Here is a 22,306-nt window from a genome sequence, read left to right as displayed (position 1 = left end):
AAACTAGTGACGCACACCCTTCCGTTAACATGATATTGGTGTATGTGGGTGTGTCCACAGTCAAATCCAATTCTAAATGTATTTATACAGCAATAAGACGAAATAAATTGACCACAGTACTGTTCAGAAAATTCACACAATCGGGAACAAAGTAATACTAGTAAAAACTTTTTATTAGCACCTATCATACTATTGCTCTTGTATGACATAATGTTATTGCTCCCTGAACTCTTTGTAAGTCGCTTTGGATAAAAATGTTAATTTCCTAATGTTTATTGTCAAATGCACAGCGAGGAAAGCAATCAAAACCAAACACACAAAAATTGGGGAAAAAACTGAAATCTATGTCTAATATATGCCTCACATATTATTAACACATGTTCGATGGTTTCAGCAAAAACACACTTGTGACATAAACCGGATTCATGTTTCCTTATTCTGAATAAACATTGATTTAATAAACAATGACCAATAGGCATTCAAGAAATGAATAGGCCTACGTCCTTTTTTCTGATACCAAATTTGATTCTATCTTGAATATGAAATAAATGTCTACCTTTGTTTCCGTTTTACCACTCCTTCATATTTCATTTGTAGTTAGACATTTAAATTCTTACTTAATGCAATTTGAAAATCAATTTCCGAAATTTTAGAACTCGTTTAGCCAAACTATCCACCTCTTCATTACCTGAAACCCCCAGATGTGCAGGAATGCAAAGAAAGTTGATGAAACTTCCAGCTTGTCTAGCTCTGAAAAGATTCTGTTATATTTCATTAATCAAATCTTGTCTAGCTGTGGAGGTTCCACTTAATTTACTGTAAAGAGCAGATAAAGAATATGTGCAAATCACTCACCTAATTCCTTGAACTTTTTCAACCCACTGAAGCGCTAATGATATTGCTATTAATTCAGAAGTAAATACAAACATATAATTTGAAGTTCTTTTCTGATTTCTGAGTTTAAAAGGGGAAATAAATACAGCTGCAGATGTAATACCAGAATTTGGGTCTCGATCCATCAGTGAAAATCTGTATTGTACTATAATAAACATGATCAATATACCGTTGTACTGTTCAGAATATTGTAATAATTTGTAAGTAGCTTTGGATAAAAGCATCTGCTTAATGACTAAATGTAAATATAATTTTCCTTATGTCTGTCATCATGTAACTGGGTTTCAACTTAAGGCATGGGAAAAAGCCACTGGCCGGGGGGGGCTGCTAGAATTGTATAGTTTTATTTAATAAACACTGCATATAGGAATTTATAGTCAGTCTGATATTTGACCTGTGTTTTGACTCGCATAATCTTATAGTCAATGTTTTCTTGTACAGCTGCTTTGTAACAATAAAAATAGTGGAAAGCGCTATATAAATAAAGCTGACTTGACTTAAATCAGGACTACAGATCGACCATGTAATGAAATGTCACTACATCTTGCTGATATTTTTTAATTATAGAACATGATAAGATATATCAACAATCTCTGCGCTAACTAGCCACAGAACGAAATGAAACAGTCTCGACTTTACTCTTGGCAGTCCTATGAAATTGAACCAATCACTTCGAACCTCCTAAAGGGTTTCCAGAAAAGTGTGCCTTATGCATCAGACATCTAACCAACGGTCCATGGGCGTGACATCAGAGGCTGAGACTTCAGACCCTCCATAAAACACAACACCACATAGTTTGATGATCCTTCAGCTGACTTTACTGTATAATAACATATAGAGCTCAAGAGAAGACAACACACACCTGAATGAATTAAGTATTTGCATAAGAAATAAATTCATTCAAATTCATCTCATAATTCAAACACACTTTCAGGATGACCTCCTCTTACTTAACTTACAGACACAAAACACAAAATCACGATTGTTCTTTTAGTGTCAGATCAATGTTGAGACACTGAACATGAAATGGCCTCTGACATCATTCACACTGAATCTGAGGAGAAAAAAGGTCCGGGCAAAGCTTTTGAGACATTACTGATAATTTAATTTAAAACATTGATCTAATTTATGTCTATGTAATTGTACATATTTTACTGATCTCTAAAAAACATTATTACTCTACTGAAGAAGCATCTTGATAAATAAATTAACAGCAAATCTACAATTAATGGTGAAAACTCTTTCCACACTTAAGGCATGTTCATTGACACTCTCCAGTGTGAATTTTCTTGTGCGTCTCAAGACTAGTTTTCTGTCTGAAACTCTTTCCACGCTGACGACGTGTGTATGGACGCTCTCCAGTGTGAATTCTCGTGTGATCCTTAAGCGTTGTTTTGCGTTTAAAACTCTTCCCACACTGAAAACACGTGTATGGACGCTCTCCAGTGTGAATTCCCATGTGATCCTCAAGCGTCGATTTGCGTTTGAAACTCTTTCCACACTGAGGACAAGCATATGGACGCTCTTCTGTATGAATTCTCATGTGCCTCTGAAGCGTTGATTTGAGGTTGAAACTCTTTCCACACTGAGGACACGTGTATGGACGCTCTTCAGTGTGAATTCTCATATGTACCTGAAGATGACATTTCTGTCTGAAACTCTTTCCACACTGAGTACATGTGTATGGACGCTCTCCAGTGTGAACTCTAATGTGCACCTCAAGTGTTGATCTCTGTTTGAAACTCTTTCCACACTGAGGACACTCATATTGGTGTTCTTCATTATCAGTTTTCATGTGTTCCTCAAGTTTCCACACTGAGAGCAGGTGAAAGTCTCGCCTGCTTCTGTATTTGAACAAAACGAAAAATGAATTAGGACATATAATATGCTATTTGAGACCCAGGGTTTAAGTTTTCAGTTTAAGAACAACTTTAGGATAATCAGTAAGACACATTTGGCTAACTTTAGCGAATAACCTCGTCGTTATAAATCACAAATACAGATCGCTTGAGAGGTCTTTAAAGAGAAGAACATAAGGTCATAATTTAGTCTGAACCCTGACAGTTACAATAAACTGAAAACAAGACATTTTGTTCTGATATTACCTCAAACATTGAAGAGAAAACAGTCCGCTTTTGTTAGCGCTGCTTCTGTGTTGTTGCTGATATTACCGTAAACACTGTGAAACTGCCGCACACTCTTCAGCTGACAAGATATTACCGTAATGATTCTTATACTCGCGCGTTCTCACTTGTCCACAGTCAACTTTATTTTTAAAGCACATAATAAGACCAAATAAATTGACCACCATGATTCAGAGAAAGCTCACACAATGTGAAAAAGAATACTTGTTATACCTAACCACTTAATAAATCCTTTTGCTTAAATAAAACTCACAAATGGACGTCCATGTCCAATGATATTATATTCAAACGTTTTCCACTTTTCCTGACTTCAACAGATTTCTTTAATGCAGATTTTAAGATCATAACGGTCTAATCATTAGAGAGTCGGACTCGTGACCAGTAGGTTGCTGGTTGGATTCTCAGGGCCGGTGGAGAACCACTGAGGTGCCCTTGAGCAAGACACCTGGGACCCGTTTCAATAAGGAGGTTCAAGCAACACTGAGTTAAAATATGAACTCTGAGTTGATTTACTCAGATAATCACTACTCTGAGTTTTCTGTTTCAGAACAGCTGGTTTCAATGAGTTCAATCCACTCTGAGTAAGTTCACTCGAGGTTACGCGTGTTCACCGCGGAATTAAAAAGCCATCATCAATTGAGTGAAGATAACACGATTCACCATGGCAACACCACGTGACAAAAGCGCTCCGTTTATTTCTCGCCAGTCGAATTGGAGGCACTATATATATATATATATATACGCTATAGGGACTGTAGTCTTTAGGCTCGTCGTTAGAGCGCCCGTCTCTCATTCTGACCGACATCTGTTCGAAGCCCGCGCAGAACGGGGCGAGTGGGACCTTTTAAATGGGCACCCAATCACAATGGGAAATCCTAAAGGGTATTTGAATTATTAGAGGTGGCAGCAAGACCACATTTATTTGATCAGCCTAATTCAGAAAGACGTTCACCATTCACCTGTAATCCTATGAAACTCCTCTTTGATGGCTCTCACAGGAAACTTAACACAAATGTATAAAAGTGCTTGAGAGCGATGCACACTTTTCTTACTGCTCTGCACACAGTTGCCTTGCTAACGTGTTCTGCATCCCCGTGTTATAGGCCTATAGAAAGCTTCCATTAGCAAAGAAACGTAAAGCCAGAGAATCTGCTCAGATGTAAGAGCGCGGCCCCGACGAGTGAGGTTTGTGATGTAAGGATGAAGCAGATTGTGGATATATTTAATGGACTGTAAAGAAAAACGGTATCGCTCAAATAAAACATCCTCCGGATATGAAAAAACATCCAACTGTGCTTCACCATATATTCTCTACCGACGTAAATTTAACTCTCTCTGAATGATGCAGCTTCCTCATCTACGGGTATTGAATAAACGGACATGCCATTTTAATGTCTGTGTTATGAACTTGTGCGCGATTAAGGAAAACGATTGAAAAAACAAACGGCAAGTTCAACACCGCTCGAGCTTCTAAAAGGGGCGGAGATTGTAACAAACCTCGGGTTAGTGGAATAAAACCTGCTGCCGACCAGGTTAGGTTCACAGAGTAGGTTCCTATGGTTACTCACTCTAAGTATAAGATACCTTGATTTCTGAAACGGGCTTGACTTACCCCACGGTCACAGGTTTGATATACCTCGCGTTCTGAAACTGAAAACCCAGAGTATCCCGTTTTCTGGGGTTAACTTACACTGAGTTTGCACTTACCCTGCTTTCTGAAACGGGTCCCCGACCCCTACTTGGCGCTGCAGTAATGTGCCACTGTAAAAAACTACTTGTAAGTCGCTTTGGAGTCTGCCAAATGATGTAAATGTAACTAAATCCACTGAGGGTGCAGTAAACCCTCAGGGCCCCCAGTGATGACCTAAACTAAAAAGTCACTTCAGTCATCTTTTAGATTAGTTGTTTCTCAGAGTCTGATATATCTAGACTATATTATTGTTATCAGATAAATGTAAAGTCTGGGAAAAGTGATACCAAAGGTTGTAGCAAAAAACATCTTGATGAGTAAATTAACATCAAATCTACGATTTATGCGGAAAACTCTGAAAACTTCCACAATGAAAACATGTTCGTGGACACTCTCCAGTGTGAATTATCATGTGGACCTCAAAATCTGATTTCAGTCTGAAACTCTTCCTTCCACACTGAGTACATGTGTATCGGTGCTCTCCAGTGTGAATTCTAATGTGATTCTCAAGCGTTGATTTCTGTATGAAACTCTTTCCACACAGAGTACATGTGTATGGACGCTCTCCAGTGTGAACTCTCAAATGCTCATCAAGATTTGATTTGTGTCTGAAACTCTTTCAGCACTGAGTACACTCGTACGGACGCTCTCCAGTGTGAATTCTCATGTGGACCTGAAGATGACATTTCTGTTTGAAACTCTTTCCACACTGAGAGCAGGTGAAAGGCTCGTCTGCTTCTGTTATTTGTTTCCTTATTGGAGAGAAAATCTTCTTTCAAAGAAGATTCTGAGGTTTCTGACACTGATGTTTCTCCTCAACTTCACTGAACACCAGGTAAGGTGGAACAGACCTTCCAAAATAAAATTAAAAATTCAGATTAACAACTCTGAACAAAATATTTGAACAAAACGGTTAAAATATTAATTAGGACAGAAAATATGGAAATTGGGCCTAAGAACGACTGACTTTCATCCAAAATAGGCTGAACAGTTAAACCAATGGCTAACATTAGCGAATAACCCTGTCATTATAAATCACATCTACAGATCGCTTGAAGAGCTCTTTAAAGATATATATGACTGAAACACATAAGATCATGATTCAGTCTGAACCCTGACAGTTATAATAAACTGAAAACAAGACATTTTGTTCTGATATTACCTCAAACATTGAAGAGAAAACAGTCCGCTTTTGTTAGCGCTGCTTCTGTGTTGGTGCTGATATTACCGTAAACACAGTGAAACTGCCGCAAACTCTTCAGCTGACAAGATATTACCGTAACACAGTGAAACTGCCGCAAACTCTTCAGCTGACAAGATATTACCGTAAACACAGTGAAACTGCCGCAAACTCTTCAGCTGACAAGATATTACCGTAAACACAGTGATAGTGACGCAAACTCTTCAGCTGACAAGATATTACCGTAATGATCATTAAAAACTAAGTAAGAATAAAATAAACACACATCTATGGTTTATTATCTCCGTGAGGACAGTCCATGGGCGTAATGATTTTTAAACAGTACAGCAGTAAATTTTACCCCTAAACCCAAAGATCATATAAATCTCTTTGCATTTTTAGATTTTCAAAAAATATAGTCCTGTGCGATTTATAAGCTTTTCTGCCCGTGCAGGGACCTACATTTTGAACACACACACACACACACAATGCATGGGACAAATTGAAATGCATTCCTTGTTAAGAAAAACATTCAAGCATATGTATTTATGACTAGAATTACATATGATTACTTGAGTCTGTGGATTTAAGTTATTTTAGCCATGATGTTGTAGACAGCGATTGTCTTTTTACGCCTGAATCTCTCAACTCTAGCGATGTAGTTAAGGTGCAGTTCACGAGTTCGCCCTCGCCGATAAACAGCTCCTTGTTGGGATAGATGGTAAAGCATATGAAGGTTATCAGGTTCTGATGGAACATTGGGCTGATTTATATGCTTAGGTTCCTCCCGAACTTTGTTAATAAAACATAATTTAAGACAACGAGCTTGATGTGTCAGCTTGTGCCGAGCGAAAGAATAGACCATTACTTACTGATAAACAATAGCAAACCCATTAAGGGCATTATTGTGGTTGAATACCATATGTAAGGTCATTAATCTGCCCATGAACCCTCCCGTCAAAGAAATCAGGACAGAAGTGTCCAAATCACAAAACACCAAGTGTAGATGGGTATGTGCCTCCTTCGTCCACTAGTGATCCGATCAACCAAATGTTGTTCAGGCAGCGGCAGACAAGCAGTCAAGCCTGGTCTTAATGGTAAATTGCTAACTAGTTTGTGAAATACTTAACTTACTGTAAAGTTATTAAACAATGACCCCAAATGTTTCTTGTTTCAGTTTAAAACAGTAATACGTCACTCAACTCAAATTTACATATAAAGTGTTATGATTTTTCTAACTAGTCTAGGGGAACACGCAGTGGAAAAATTGAATGGCCTGGAAATTGTTTTGCTGTTGCACATACTGTACATGACTTGAAACGTTGCACTATTTGAACTCAATTTTGTGTTTTTATCTTTGAGTCTGTAAAGAGTTACTAAACTGAAAATATAAAACTGAATCTTTATGTTAAGTAATTTGTTTTGTAGTCTTTCGTAACATTTCATGAAATTGGTAGTCTATCAAAGAGTATCGTTCAGGAACCGGTACTGAAGTCAAGGTATTAACATGGGCATCGATATTGAAACCAATTTAACAATACCCAGCCCTAGGTGACAGCAACCAAAATGACTTTTTCATTGGCCCCTGTAATCTCAGACCGCCGTAACAGTTCACTCTGGTCTATGTGTGCACGCAGTGATGAGCCGATACAATGATTTGCAATGACGGGCAGTTCTGCCAATAACATATTAATCTTGAGTGCCTATACAATAGGGATGCACCAATACTACAACACTAGCATCCCTTTGTGTTTTGTACATTATGCCAGTACATGCTGATTGCCAACAAAACACAAACGTATGACTTAGTTTTACTTACTGCGTGCAGTTTATTAGCACTGGGACTGCACCATCTATCAGTATCAAACGATCTTCAAATCCAGCGTTATATCCACCCTTTATGTAATGTAGGAAACTTTTTTCTGCAGAGACCAGGAGACGTTGGGATATCTTTCATAAGGAAGTTACTCTTCATTGAGGACTCGCTGTGAGTTTCTGCAGTCATCCAAGTCTGACTATAGCTCAGCACAGTAGAGCTTATACCTTTCAAGGGGGAGGGATACATAGAGGTGGAGACAATTTAAACAAAGCATGCAAACGCAGTTCAGGAATCAGCCCATTCCCACCTGAATTTTCCCCAGCTCTGATCTCATCAGCATAACAGTGTCATTTAAATGCATAGGTGCTACTCCGATCTGCCTGACATTACTTCACATTATCATAGAGACCAATACACAGCTGTGCCTTGAGCTTTGCATTCACCTTTAACTTGGGATCCTACCAAATGGTCAGGACGTGCAGAAAGACAAAAGGGTAATGTCTCAGACACCTGGGCTGCCTGACATGATCTCCTAAGAATGTTATTACCTTTACCTCAAAACGTGAAACACAATGTACACACTATTACATGAAGGCATTGATGACATTGACTAGCCCCTCACTTTCCCCAGACCTAAAACCAGTTGAGAACCTCTGGGATCTCATGTATCCAAAGCCATTAATTAGCACCATAGACTGCCCAGGAGCTCACTGATGCTCTGGTCCAGGTCTGAGAGGAGATTCCACAGGAGACCATGTGCCATCTCATCAGGGGTACGCCCAGACATTGCAGGGAGTTCATTTAGGCACGAAGGGCACTGCACATTAATGACTAACATTATGAGTTACTGTGGTAAAACTTTAAAAGTTGAATGAACCAATATTTCCATTTTTTACAGTGATTTTACTGTAATTCCTGCCCTGAATGTGTTTATAATTTTGGCTTTCATTGACCACTGTCACATTATTGTGTTCTTGCAAGTTATGCAAAGTATGTAAGTGAAGAGATTTAACCTGGATATTTTGTTCATTGAGATCTGTACTGCTTGAGAAGGGCTTGTGTAACTAAGTGATGTGTTGTCAATGTAATGTCAAAAGCTCATATACATACCTCCATTCATTATGACAATGTACTGCTTTACAACATACAAACCTAATGTGAAACTGAACACTGTTCTTAAGGTTAAGATACTATTTTGCTCTCGTGTCAACATGACACAACCAGAGGAACAGACGGACAACATGTTGGCCTACCAGACGTCAATTTGTGCTCATGACATGCTGTATTTTTATGCTTTCTTTCTTTCTTTCTTTCTTTCTTTCTTTCTTTTATTAAATGAACAAAAAAGTGAAAATAAAAAATCCAAATGTAAATCTTTATTAATAATAGTGCAAGAGAAAGAAGAATGCAAGGCTACACTGTGACGAACTTTCGATGTTGTCAGAATTCGGGATATTAGATACCAATTTAATTTCTAAAACGACTTTACAAACCTAAACAACGACTGGAGAAAACAAAATTTATATATTAATATATATATATACATATTATTAATAGTGCAAGAGAAAGAAGAACGGACTGTGACGAAGTTTCAATGTTGTCAGAATTCGGGATATCAGTTTCCAATTAAATTTCTAAAACGACTTTACAAACCTAAACAACGACTGGTGCACATTTCTGTCAAAATGTATTTGCCGCTGTGGCTGTACTGCTGTGTCCAAAAAGAAAAAAAGACACAAGGTGTTTGACTCTGAGAAATGTCAGGTGTATGTTTATGAAAAGAGTATTTCACCTTTAAAATTTGAATTCTGTCATATTTTACTCGCCCTCTTGTCATTTCAAACCAGCATGACTGTTTCTGCCGCAGAACACAAAAGAAGATATTTTGAAGAATGTTGTTAACAGCCCTCCACTCACTTGCACTGGTTACAATAGAAGTGAACGGAGGCTGAACATTTTTCACAATTATTACTTTTGTGTTCTGCAGAAATAAGCAGTGTGTAAATGATGACAGAATTTTCTTTTTGATGGTGAACTACTCCTTGAAAGAGTGTATGAAGTGTCACCACAAAGATTATTGATGTCACTTGTAATGATCATATATGACGATTAAACCAGACAAACACCTAATAGTAGCAGAACACCATGAGACAAACGGAATATTAAGAGATATACTAATGTATGATGTACCTGGAAGAAGACACTAGAGGGCAGTAAAATATACAGGTAACAGTCTAGAACTCAACATATAATCAATGTAAATAAATGAAAGAAAGTCCGGAAGTAAATTAATGTCTTTGTCAACACTGCTGAACATTAAAACCATGTTCGGCGCGTTCAAAATTGGAGAGAGGCCAGTTAAGAAAATGTTGAAATTTATTGATCAGAAGTCTCAAAAAATACAGCTGCTGGGTGAGTCCTCAGACGCAAAGTCTTACACAAAGGACCGACCCAGAAAAACTAATTCACAGCCTTTTTATAATATTTCACGACGTGTCTCTGGTTTCAGATGGGGGTTGGGGACGCTTGGGACTCGTCCAATCAGCTTTCTCTCTTTTGTTCTGCCTCAGCCAACCAGCTCACACTCCTTTGCTCTCTGACCTTCTGCAAAACATCACATGAAAACACCCCACCACATTCCAACGAGCTCCTTGTGTGTAATCTGATCTTTACACACACACATACAATTCTGGTACACTTAATATCAGCTCTTAACTCTTGGTTAACTCAACTCACACACTGGTTATATTTTCAACATATTATGCACAATTAGTAATCAATAATGAAATCATAAAGCATATTAAATGTAAAGGCACGTTTAAACCACAATATAAATCCTTCAACACCACATAGTTTGATGACCGTCATATCTACAGACTTCTCCTGACTTTACTGTCATATCATATAGAGCTCAACAGAAGACAAGCACCAGTACAATAACAAGCTGAAAGATCATTTAAATGCTTTATTTTCTTAATTTCTTATTCATTAAATGACTTGCATCTTTGCATGAGTGAAAAGTGTGTCACAATTGTTGTGTGTATTAGTTTTATGATGGATCTATGTACTTTTGAGTTTTGAAATAATGGCTGCCATCCCCCACTATTACCAAGCTGGGAAAAGCTAGGATATCATTTAGTATAACTCTCCGTATGGTGAGCTTAAAGTCACCATGACATCAAACGGGAATATGAGTGATGCAGTGATTAATATAAACTTTTTCTTTTTCCAAATTCATTTGAACTTGTAATCTTTATAAAAACATTAAGCTCCTCTCCCTCTCTCAACAACAACTGTACACCACATGATGTCAGCAACTAAAAAGTGGTATGACTATACTGACTGTCCAACAGTGAGGCATTTTTAGCCCTCCCCTCCAGGCCCAAATAACAAACAAATCAAAAAGGGAAGAGCAAAAAAAAGTCCGGCCCTAATTCTTTTTTCTAATTCATCTAAAAGAGCGAGTAAAATATAGGCTCATTTTATTTCTCAACTGAGGTGTTTCTTTAAGAGAAAATCTTCATTATATGGTGAGGGCATGTTCATGGTCGCACTTCAGGGTGAATTTTCTTGTGTACCTCCAGACGGGTTTTCTGTTTGAAACTTTCTCCACACTGAGGACACATGTATGGACGCTCTCCAGTGTGAACTCTCATGTGGACATTAAGATGAGTTTTCTGTCTGAAACTCTTTCCACACTGAGGACATACGTATGGACACTCTCCAGTGTGAATTCTCATGTGGACCTCAAGCGTTGATCTCTCCTTAAAGCTCTTTTCACACTGAGGACATGGGTATGGACGCTCTTCACTGTGAATTGTCAAGTGCTCATCAAGCGATGTTTTGTTTCTGAAACTCTTTCCACACTGAGGACATGTGTATCGGTGCTCTCCAGTGTGAATTCTCATGTGAGCCTTAAGGGTTGATTTCTGCCTTAATCTCTTTCCACACTGAGGACATACGTATGGAAGCTCTCCAGTGTGAATTCTCATGTGAGCCTTAAGCGTTGATTTCTGCCTTAATCTCTTTCCACACTGAGGACATACGTATGGTCGCTCTCCAGTGTGAGTTCTCATGTGAGCCTTAAGCGTTGATTTCTGCCTAAATCTCTTTCCACACTGAGGACATGGGTATGGAAGCTCTTCAGTGTGAATTCTCATGTGGACCTCAAGCGTTGATCTCTCCTTAAAACTCTTTTCACACTGAAGACAGGGATAAGGACGCTCTTCACTGTGAATTATCATGTGCCTCTCAAGTGTTGTTTTCTGTTTAAAACTCTTTCCACACTGATGACATGTGTGCGGTCGCTCTCCAGTGTGAATTTTAATGTGCTCCTTGAGAATATTTTTCTGTCTGAATCTCTTTCCACACTGAGGACATGTGTATGGTCGCTCTCCAGTGTGAATTGTTATGTGCTCCTTGAGATTATTTTTCAGTTTAAAACTCTTCTCACACTGAGGACATGCGTATGGACGCTCTTCAGTGTGAATTCTCATGTGGACCTCAAGCGTTGATCTCTCCTTAAAACTCTTTCCACACTGAAGACATGGGTATGGACGCTCTTCACTGTGAGTTGTCAAGTGCTCATCAAGCGATGTTTTGTTTCTGAAACTCTTTCCACACTGAGGACATACGTATGGATGCTCTTCACTGTGAATTCTCATGTGGACCTCAAGTGTTGATCTCTCCTTAAATCTCTTTTCACACTGATGACATGTGTATGGTCGCTCTTCACTGTGAATTCTCATGTGATCCCTGAGATAATTTTTCTGTTTAAAACTCTTTTCACACTGATGACATGCGTATGGTCGCTCTTCACTGTGAATTCTCATGTGATCCCTGAGATAATTTTTCTGTTTAAAACTCTTTTCACACTGATGACATGCGTATGGTCGCTCTTCACTGTGAATTCTCATGTGATCCCTGAGATAATTTTTCTGTTTAAATCTCTTTTCACACTGAGTACACTCGTATGGACGCTCTTCACTGTGAATTCTCATGTGATCCTCAAGCGTTGATCTCTGTTTAAATCTCTTTTCACACTGAGGACATGCGTATGGTCGCTCTTCACTGTGAATTCTCATGTGATCCCTGAGATAATTTTTCTGTTTAAATCTCTTTTCACACTGAGTACACTCGTATGGACGCTCTTCACTGTGAATTCTCATGTGATCCTCAAGCTTTGATCTCTGTTTAAATCCCTTTTCACACTGAGGACATGCGTATGGACGCTCTTCACTGTGAATTTTTATGTGCTTATTAAGCGTTGATCTCTGTTTAAATCTATTTCCACACTGAGGACATGTGTATGGTCGCTCTCCAGTGTGAACTCTAATGTGCTCCTCAAGCATAGACTTCTGTTTAAAACTCTTTTCACATTGAGGACATGTGTATGGTCGCTCTCCAGTGTGAGTTTTCATGTGCTCATCAAGATTATTTTTCTGTATGAAACTCTTTCCACACTGAGAGCAGGTGAAAGGCTCGTCTGCTTCTGTTATTTGTTTCCTTATTGGAGAGAAAATCTTGTTCTTCTGCAAACTACTAGAAGACATTTCTAGCTCTGCAAGATTCTGAGGTTTCTGACAATGATGTTTCTCCTCAACTTCATTCATGGCTTCACTGAACATCACTGTGTGGTATGATGGAACAGACCTTCAAAAAGAAATAAAAACATGAATTTTCACATTAACAACTTAATAAAATATTTGAACAAAACTGTTAAATTAAGACAGATAATATGCTAATTGGGCTGCAGGTTTAAGAACAACTGAAGTTTAATCAACTCTGAGCAGTCTGACTCTCACCGAGCATTTCCATTCTACACGTCCTCAATAGTATTGGAAATAAAGATTAGTATGTGTTTAAATAATAATAAAGAAATAATAATTGATCTGCGTCTTGATGAACATTAAAACAATGTTCTGCGTGTTCAAAATTGGAGAGAGGCCAGTTAAGAAAATGTTGAAATTTATTGATCAGAAGTCTCAAACAATAGAGCTGCTGGGTGAGTTCTCAGACGCAAAGTCTTACAGAAAGAACCGACCACGAAAAACAGTTTCACAGCTTTTTATAATATTTCACGACGGGTCTCTTCTCCAGTTGGGGGTTAGGACTCATCCAATCAGCTTTCTCTTCTTTGTCCTGTCTCAACCAACCAGGTCACACTGCTTTGCTCTTGAATCATCTGCAACACATTATATAGAGGCCCCCACAATCCACCACATTCCATGGGGCTCCGTGTGTAATCTAATCTTTACACACACACATACCGTTTCCTGTGGAAACACACTCAATATCATCCTAACTCTTGGTTAGCCCAACTCACACACTGGTTATATTTTCAACATATTATGCACGGTTAGTAATCAATAATGAAATCATAAAGCATTTTAAATGTAAAAGCACGTTTAAACCACAATATAAATCACAATAAAAACCCTACAGTCTATACTGCTTTTCTGCACATTAAAAAACATGTACTTTTCCATATCAAAAAAATGCATACTTTAAAAGTCAAAATGAGACTCAAAATTAGTTGCACGACTGCAAAACGTGCTTTTAAAGCTAGAAAGTGTAAAGCAATAAAGTAACTATAATCAGTAAGACCAATGTGGCTAACATTAGCCAATAACCCTGTCATTATAAATCACATCTACAGATCGCTTGAAGAGTTCTTTAAAGATATATATGACTGAAACACATAAGATCATGATTCAGTCTGAACCCTGACAGTTATAATAAACTGAAAACAAGACATTTTGTTCTGATATTACCTCAAACATTGAAGAGTAAACAGTCCGCTTTTGTTAGCGCTGCTTCTGTGTTGATGCTGATATTACCGTAAACACAGTGAAACTGCCGCACACTCTTCAGCTGACAAGATATTACCGTAACACAGTGAAACTGCCGCAAACTCTTCAGCTGACAAGATATTACCGTAAACACAGTGATAGTGACGCAAACTCTTCAGCTGACAAGATATTACCGTAATGATTATTAAATACACGCACGCCACAATCAATCCGAATATTAAAAACCATTAGACAAAATAAATGGACAACAGTGCTGTAAAGAAAGTTCACATAATGGGCACATGTTTTTTCTATATTTATTAATTTCTGTATTTTTGCACTTTATTTATACACTTTATTAAGTCAGTTCTTATCCTCTATAGAAAACCAACATTTGTGAGAACATCTAGGGAAAAAATACTCTAATGTTATTACACAGCCATGATGGCTGATGTTATTGATGTAAGGAGGGATGAGATATATTTTGATGTATCTAATTCACTGCACAGAAAAATGGTACAGTTTAAATAAAATTGCACAGAAAAATGGCTAAATTCCACCCTGGTCCTAAACTGTTCTCCTGAAATCAAAGCACATCCCGATGAATGAATGCAGCCTCTTCACATACAGGATCCTCTATAAAAGCACATATTACATTTAAGTCACTGAGTTGGTCTCTGTGTGATCTAATGTGTGCCACGAATGACTGTATTAATGAATTAATGAGTTATACCACTTGCGCTTTAAAAAGGGTAGGAGATGGAAAGAAACTCTGGGTTTACCAAAGAAAACCTGCTCCCGACCTGTCTTTTAGAATTGGGGTTGAGTTTATACGTTTATATATTCATAAATTAGGTGTTAATAAATAAGAGTTTATATTTTTCTGGTTTGACATACCTCGTTTTCTAAAACGGGCCCCAGGTCTCTTCTGAGGTGCCTGATTAAAATGCTCAGAATGATAAAACGATCACATCACAATGCTTATATGTCTAAACCAGAAGAGAATCTCACCACGTCTATAACAATCAAATATATTTTCTATGAGTTTAAAATTAGTGTGACACACACCAGAGTGTTACACACCCTCCAAAAACACACAACACCACATATATTGATGATCCTGCAGCTGACTTTACTGTATAATAACATATAGAGCTCAAGAGAAGACAACACACACTTCAAGAATATGAAACATTAGGAGAAAATGATATAAGTATTTGCATAAGAAATAAAATCTAAATAATCTCATAATTCAAACACACTTTCAGGATGACCTCCTCTTACTTAACTTACAGACACAAAACACAAAATCACGATTGTTCTTTTAGTGTCAGATCAATGTTGAGACACTGAACATGAAATCGCCTCTGACATCATTCACACTGAATCTGAGAAAAAGGTCCGGGCAAAGCTTTTGAGACATTACTGTGAATTTAATTTAAAACATTGATCTAATTTATGTCTATGTAATTGTACATATTTTACTGATCTCTAAAAACCATTATTACTCTACTGAAGAAGCATCTTGATAAATAAATTAACAGCAAATCTACAATTTATGGTGAAAACTCTTTCCACACTGAAGACATGTTCATTGACACTCTCCAGTGTGAATTTTCTTGTGCGTCTCAAGACTAGTTTTCTGTCTGAAACTCTTTCCACGCTGATGACGTGTGTATGGACGCTCTCCAGTGTGAATTCTCGTGTGATCCTTAAGCGTTGTTTTGCGTTTAAAACTCTTCCCACACTGAAAACACGTGTATGGACGCTCTCCAGTGTGAATTCCCATGTGATCCTCAAGCGTCGATTTGCGTTTGAAACTCTTTCCACACTGAGGACAAGCATATGGACGCTCTTCTGTATGAATTCTCATGTGCCTCTGAAGCGTTGATTTGAGGTTGAAACTCTTCTCACACTGAGTACATGTGTATGGACGCTCTTCTGTGTGAATTCTCATATGTACCTGAAGATGACATTTCTGTCTGAAACTCTTTTCACACTGAGTACATGTGTATGGACGCTCTCCAGTGTGAACTCTAATGTGCACCTCAAGTGTTGATCTCTGTTTGAAACTCTTTCCACACTGAGGACACTCATATTGGTGTTCTTCATTATCAGTTTTCATGTGTTCCTCAAGTTTCCACACGGAGAGCAGGTGAAAGTCTCGCCTGCTTCTGTATTAGAACAAAACGAAAAATGAATTAGGACATATAATATGCTATTTGAGACCCAGGGTTTAAGTTTTCAGTTTAAGAACAACTTTAGGATAATCAGTAAGACACATTTGGCTAACTTTAGCGAATAACCTCGTCGTTATAAATCACAAATACAGATCGCTTGAGAGGTCTTTAAAGAGAAGAACATAAGGTCATAATTTAGTCTGAACCCTGACAGTTATAATAAACTGAAAACAAGACATTTTGTTCTGATATTACCTCAAACATTGAAGAGAAAACAGTCCGCTTTTGTTAGCGCTGCTTCTGTGTTGGTGCTGATATTACCGTAAACACAGTGAAACTGCCGCAAACTCTTCAGCTGACAAGATATTACCGTAATGATTCTTATACTCGCGCATTTCACTTGTGCTAACTGTACAGCTCCCCCACGGTTCAATTAGAACTTCGGTTTCCCACCCAAGGGTTTCTGTTCGGTTCTTGTAGTTCGTTATAGAAATAGAGACGTTTGGATGCTGAGAAACAACTTGTTTATTATCTCACAACGGGAGCAACTTAACAGCACGTGCCTCCAGTATACAAAATGTGTATTACCACCAGGGGGCACTCCAGAACCACATATGAACATGGCTTTCTAATACACAGCCTATATGCAACTAGATTGCATATCATCATTTATCTACAGTTCTGATGGCTTGGCACATTAAAGTGTTTTTTCATTGCTCTATGTTTATGACATACAATAAAGCCAGCCGTGTCTGTTCGTCAGCATTATACTCAACAGCACATTGCTTCTCGTGTTGCAGACAGTGCCGCTTCAGACCGGACCACCACTCGCTATTAGATATCACTCGTGGGGATGCGGTTATCTTTCTCAGCGCACAGACCAACAGACAGTTCAGAGTGTTATTACGCTCACAGAAATAAATAATAAATACCAAACAATTATTCATTCTTTTGATTTTTAACCCTTTAAATGTATTTACGTAATGCCACATACAGTCCATTACTGTACTGAGGGACTTCTGAACTTCTACATCAAGATCAAAGCATACAGCCGGTGAGTCAAGTGAAATAACGGAATCTCAACAGGTTAAAACAAATGTAGAGGAACAAGCCAAAACTGAAAAACACATAAATCGGTGAAAAAAACACAATAGGCAGACATGAGATTCTCACGTATATCTCATATTGCTGCCGTAGTATCCTCTTCCCCAGATACGGCTTTAAAGGGGTGTTAAACATGATCTTCTCATGCTAAATTATTAATTATTATTGTTCTGCGTAGTTTGAAGAGAACCATTTTTAAATCTTTATCCCGGATATATATATTTTAATATATATTAAATGTTTTTTAATCAGGAAGGGGGTGGGGGGTCATATGTGCGGTAAAGGCGTTACACACATTGTGTACTTATTTTCACAATTAACCTCAATAGGAAAGATGTGACCATACATGTCATCAGGCTAAGATTGAAAGACCTATGTATTCTTCATCACATTGAAGTGTGACTTTTTCCCACATGACTTTACATCATTTTTGACAATAGTTTTTAATCATAAACAATTATTTTAATAATAATTCTGTGTATGTGTGCATATTTACAAAAGGGATATCTGATCATAGGTTGGAAAAAACATCACTCAGTAGAGGAGCAATGGAAGACCATCATGTACTACATCTTGGGAAGGAAACCAGTTCCTCTTAAGTCTTCATTATTGTGGGAAGCATGATGCTGGAGTAAAACCGTCTTTTACAAGCAGTTGATACGTGTTGCTTATTTACATTTGGAGTATGCTAAGCTTGTTGGTGTTGCTGTTTGGTAGCTTTTATTAAGGTAGTTTATAATTATAAGCTAGACTAGCCTCTATTCTGTTTATTTATTTGATACTTGCAATAAAATATAAATAAATAAGATGGACAAAAATAATTCACAGCAATTTATTTGGTTAAAATAGATTTGTGCTGTAGTAACCCAGCATAGGCATATTTGTTTGGTCAATTTTCTAAGCACCTTGGACATCATGAGTGTTGGCTTCCTGAAATCACGATTTCAGTCCCTGCACCACCCGAGGGTCTCCCAAGACAGGGCTTGTGACGTGTACTGCATAACATTGCCAGACTAAGAAAACAAAGGGCTCACAGAGTTGCTTTAGATATTTACTGGGACAATGCTGCAATCTTTCCAGATAATAGAAATGGTGAACTGGTCAGAGAACAATATATAGCAAATAATTTCAGTTAAAGGGGTCATATTGCGCGAATACGTGTCTTTGGTGTGTTATAAGGTGCCCATGCACGTATTAGACACGTAAAATTGCAAAAATGTAAGTGTTGGAACAAAAGATGCATTCTATCTTAAAGCGAATGCTCACCCAGACCTGCCTGAAATCTACATCAGTTCGGGGTGTGATTCGACTAAGACCGCCCAAATGTATACGCAAGTACCTGTCAGTACAATTGCTTTGGAAGCTGATGTTCCAAATATGGTAAGAGGCGAAACATACGTTTCAGAGAGGCGGTGCAAAGAGGAGATACAAACATGCATGGTATGTGGAAAATACACTGTTTTTGAACCGTGTATACATGTTGCATTACATCGAAAACTAATTATAATTTTTTTTAGCCGTGTCATATGACCCCTTTAATTTGATTTATCCTGTCTTTTAACAAACAATAATGTATGCCACTCTTTCATGTGTACATGCTTTTTATTTGGCATTGGTAGCACACATTGTGTGGTTATCTTGCCAAATTCTAGTTCCACTTCCTTTCAACATTAAATATACAACAAATACATTAAATGTGGACATTCACGAAAAAGGTAGGAGGAGACCACAATGTTTTCGGAATTTTTAATATTTTTTTTTATTTTGTTGTCATCTCTTGAGATGGACAATTTACCTCATAATAAAGCCATTTTGGATTAAATATGACGAATGAAAAAAAAAAGTTAAAGTGACCTATTCGTCAGTTATGGTGAACCAAACCTGAAATGTGACCGCTGCATTTAACCCATCCAGAGAGTAGTGAACACACGCACAGCAAGTTGTGAACACATGTACACCCGGAGCAGTGGGCAGCTATCACTGCAGCGCTCGTGGAGCAAGTAGGGGTCAGGTGCCTTGCTCAAGGGCACCTCAGTCATTACCTGCCGGCCCTGAGGATCCAACTGGCAACTTTCTGGTCACGAGTCCGACTCTCTAACCATTAGGCCACGACTGCCCCGTATAAACACAGATTTCTGTTTATATCAGACGAACCTTCGCGTTCTTTCCTGCAGTGACTTTCAAGTCTTTCTTTCAAGTTTAGTTTATAATTGTTGAAATACAAATATTTCTGTTGTTACAAAAACTGATCGATCCACTTCAGAAGAGATGTGATACCCTCTGGAGGCGTGTGAATTAGTTTTAAGATGGATGTATGTGCATTTTGAGTTTCAAAACAATGGCTGCCATCCACCACTATTCCCAACTGGGAAGAGCTAGGTTATTATTCAGTATAACTCTGACCTTCTTCTTTAGGCGAACCACAGTTGAATACACCTGGGACAGCATGAGAGAGAGTAAAATATAGGATAACTTAATGTTTCAGATGAAGTGTTCCTTTAAGAGCAAATCTTCATTTTATGGTGAGGGCATGTTCGTGGATTTTCTGGTGTGAATTTTCTTGTGTACCTCCAGACGGGTTTTCTGCTTGAATCTCTTTCCACACTGAGTACACGTGTATGGGCGCTCTCCAGTGTGAACTCTCATGTGGACATTAAGATGAGTTTTCTGTCTGAAACTCTTTCCACACTGAGGACACGTGTATCGGCGCTCTCCAGTGTGAATTCTCATGTGTACCTTAATCGTGGGTTTCTGCCTAAATGTCTTTCCACACTGAGGACATACGTATGGACGCTCTTCAGTGTGAATTCTCATGTGGACCTCAAGCGTTGATCTCTCCTTAAAACTCTTTCCACACTGAGGACATGGGTATGGACGCTCTTCAGTGTGAATTATCATGTGCCTCTCAAGCGTTGATTTTTCTCTGAAACTCTTCTCACACTGAGGACATACGTATGATTGCTCTTCAGTGTGAATTTTAATGTGCACCTTAAGATGATTTTGCTGTCTGAATCTCTTTCCACACTGAGGACATGTGTATGGTCGCTCTCCAGTGTGAATTCTTATGTGCTCCCCAAGATAATTTTTCTGTGTGAAACTCTTTCCACACTGAGGACACACGTATCGGCGCTCTTCAGTGTGAATTCTAATGTGGTTCTCAAGCGTTGATCTCTGTTTAAAACTCTTTTCACACTGTGAACATGTGTATGGACGCTCTTCAGTGTGAATTCTTATGTGCTCGTCAAGTGTTGATCTCTGTTTAAAACTCTTTTCACACTGAGTACACTCGTATGGACGCTCTCCAGTGTGAACTCTAATGTGCTGCTCAAGTGTTGATTTGTATTTGAAAGTCTTTCCACACTGAGAGCAGGTGAAAGGCTCGTCTGCTTCTGTTATTTGTTTCCTTATTGGAGAGAAAATCTTGTTCTTATGCAAACTACTAGAAGACATTTCTAGCTCTACAAGATTCTGAGGTTTCTGACACTGATGTTTCTCCTCAACTTCATTCATGGCTTCACTGAACATCACTGTGTGGTATGATGGAACAGACCTTCAAAAATAACAAAATACATACAGTAACAACTATGAGAAAAATGGTTCAAATATTAATTCGGACAGATTATTTGCAAATCGGGCCGCAGGGTCTGAGTTTTAGGGTTTAAGAACAACTGACGCAAGTTTAATCAACTGTGGTCTGACATTTACACTGCATTCCAATTCCATACTACCTTTCCTAAATAGTATTGGACATAAAAATAGGAGGCTATGGCCCAGATCATAGTATGTTTAAATAATTAATTAAGAAACAATTGATCTACGTGTATACTACTTAGTTGCACAACATATACGTTCCATAACAGAAAAAAACGCAAACTTTTCGGGCATATTCAAAGAAGTCAAAATGGGACACAGCATCAGTTGCACGGCTGCAGAACGTCCTTTAAAAGTTACACTTCATTAATTGTGTAAATGCATTCAAGTAAATAAAATAGGCTAAACTTGGCTAACATTAGCGAATAACCCTGTCATTATAAATCACATCTACAGATCGCTTGAAGAGTTCTTTAAAGATATATATGACTGAAACACATAAGATCATGATTCAGTCTGAACCCTGACAGTTATAATAAACTGAAAACAAGACATTTTGTTCTGATATTACCTCAAACATTGAAGAGAAAACAGTCCGCTTTTGTTAGCGCTGCTTCTGTGTTGGTGCTGATATTACCGTAAACACAGTGAAACTGCCGCACACTCTTCAGCTGACAAGATATTACCGTAATGATTCTTATACGCGAGCACGCTTACATATATATATATATATATATATAGGCAATTTTAATGTTTATTTACTGTGAAAAGTCTTCGGTAAGGACCGAAATCAATGAATAAATAAATGAAACATATTTTTTTCTTGTGAGGGAGATATTTTCAATATGAATTTTTTGGACCTTCATATGATATATATATATATATGATGCAGGGAATATACAAACAATGCAGT

General features: G+C 38.0%; 2 protein-coding genes and 1 long non-coding RNA gene across 3 annotated transcripts; all 3 read right to left on the bottom strand.

The window, feature by feature from the left end:
* Positions 1 to 1,692: 1,692 nt before the first annotated feature.
* LOC306893662 lies at positions 1,693 to 5,974 on the bottom strand. The gene is made up of 3 exons (XR_013786604.1): positions 5,891 to 5,974; positions 4,746 to 5,579; positions 1,693 to 2,738 (listed from the first exon to the last, which is right to left on the bottom strand). It is a non-coding gene; the product is annotated as an uncharacterized lncRNA (long non-coding RNA).
* A 4,118-nt stretch (positions 5,975 to 10,092) lies between these two features.
* Positions 10,093 to 16,995, bottom strand: LOC306894342 (uncharacterized protein). Its single transcript, XM_079456812.1, has 2 exons — positions 16,954 to 16,995; positions 10,093 to 13,379 (listed from the first exon to the last, which is right to left on the bottom strand). The coding sequence occupies exon 2, from the start codon at positions 13,352 to 13,354 to the stop codon at positions 11,270 to 11,272; it is 2,085 nt and encodes a 694-aa protein (XP_079312938.1). The 5' UTR covers positions 13,355 to 13,379; positions 16,954 to 16,995; the 3' UTR covers positions 10,093 to 11,269.
* Positions 16,996 to 19,571: 2,576 nt separating this feature from the next.
* Positions 19,572 to 22,037, bottom strand: LOC306894343 (uncharacterized protein). The gene is made up of 2 exons (XM_079456813.1): positions 21,965 to 22,037; positions 19,572 to 21,352 (listed from the first exon to the last, which is right to left on the bottom strand). The coding sequence occupies exon 2, from the start codon at positions 21,325 to 21,327 to the stop codon at positions 20,320 to 20,322; it is 1,008 nt and encodes a 335-aa protein (XP_079312939.1). The 5' UTR covers positions 21,328 to 21,352; positions 21,965 to 22,037; the 3' UTR covers positions 19,572 to 20,319.
* Positions 22,038 to 22,306: the final 269 nt, after the last annotated feature.

The sequence above is a fragment of the Barbatula barbatula genome (assembly GCF_947034865.1).
Source record: "Barbatula barbatula genome assembly, chromosome: 5".
Taxonomy (NCBI): domain Eukaryota; kingdom Metazoa; phylum Chordata; class Actinopteri; order Cypriniformes; family Nemacheilidae; genus Barbatula; species Barbatula barbatula.
This window is presented reverse-complemented; position numbering and strand designations above follow the sequence as displayed.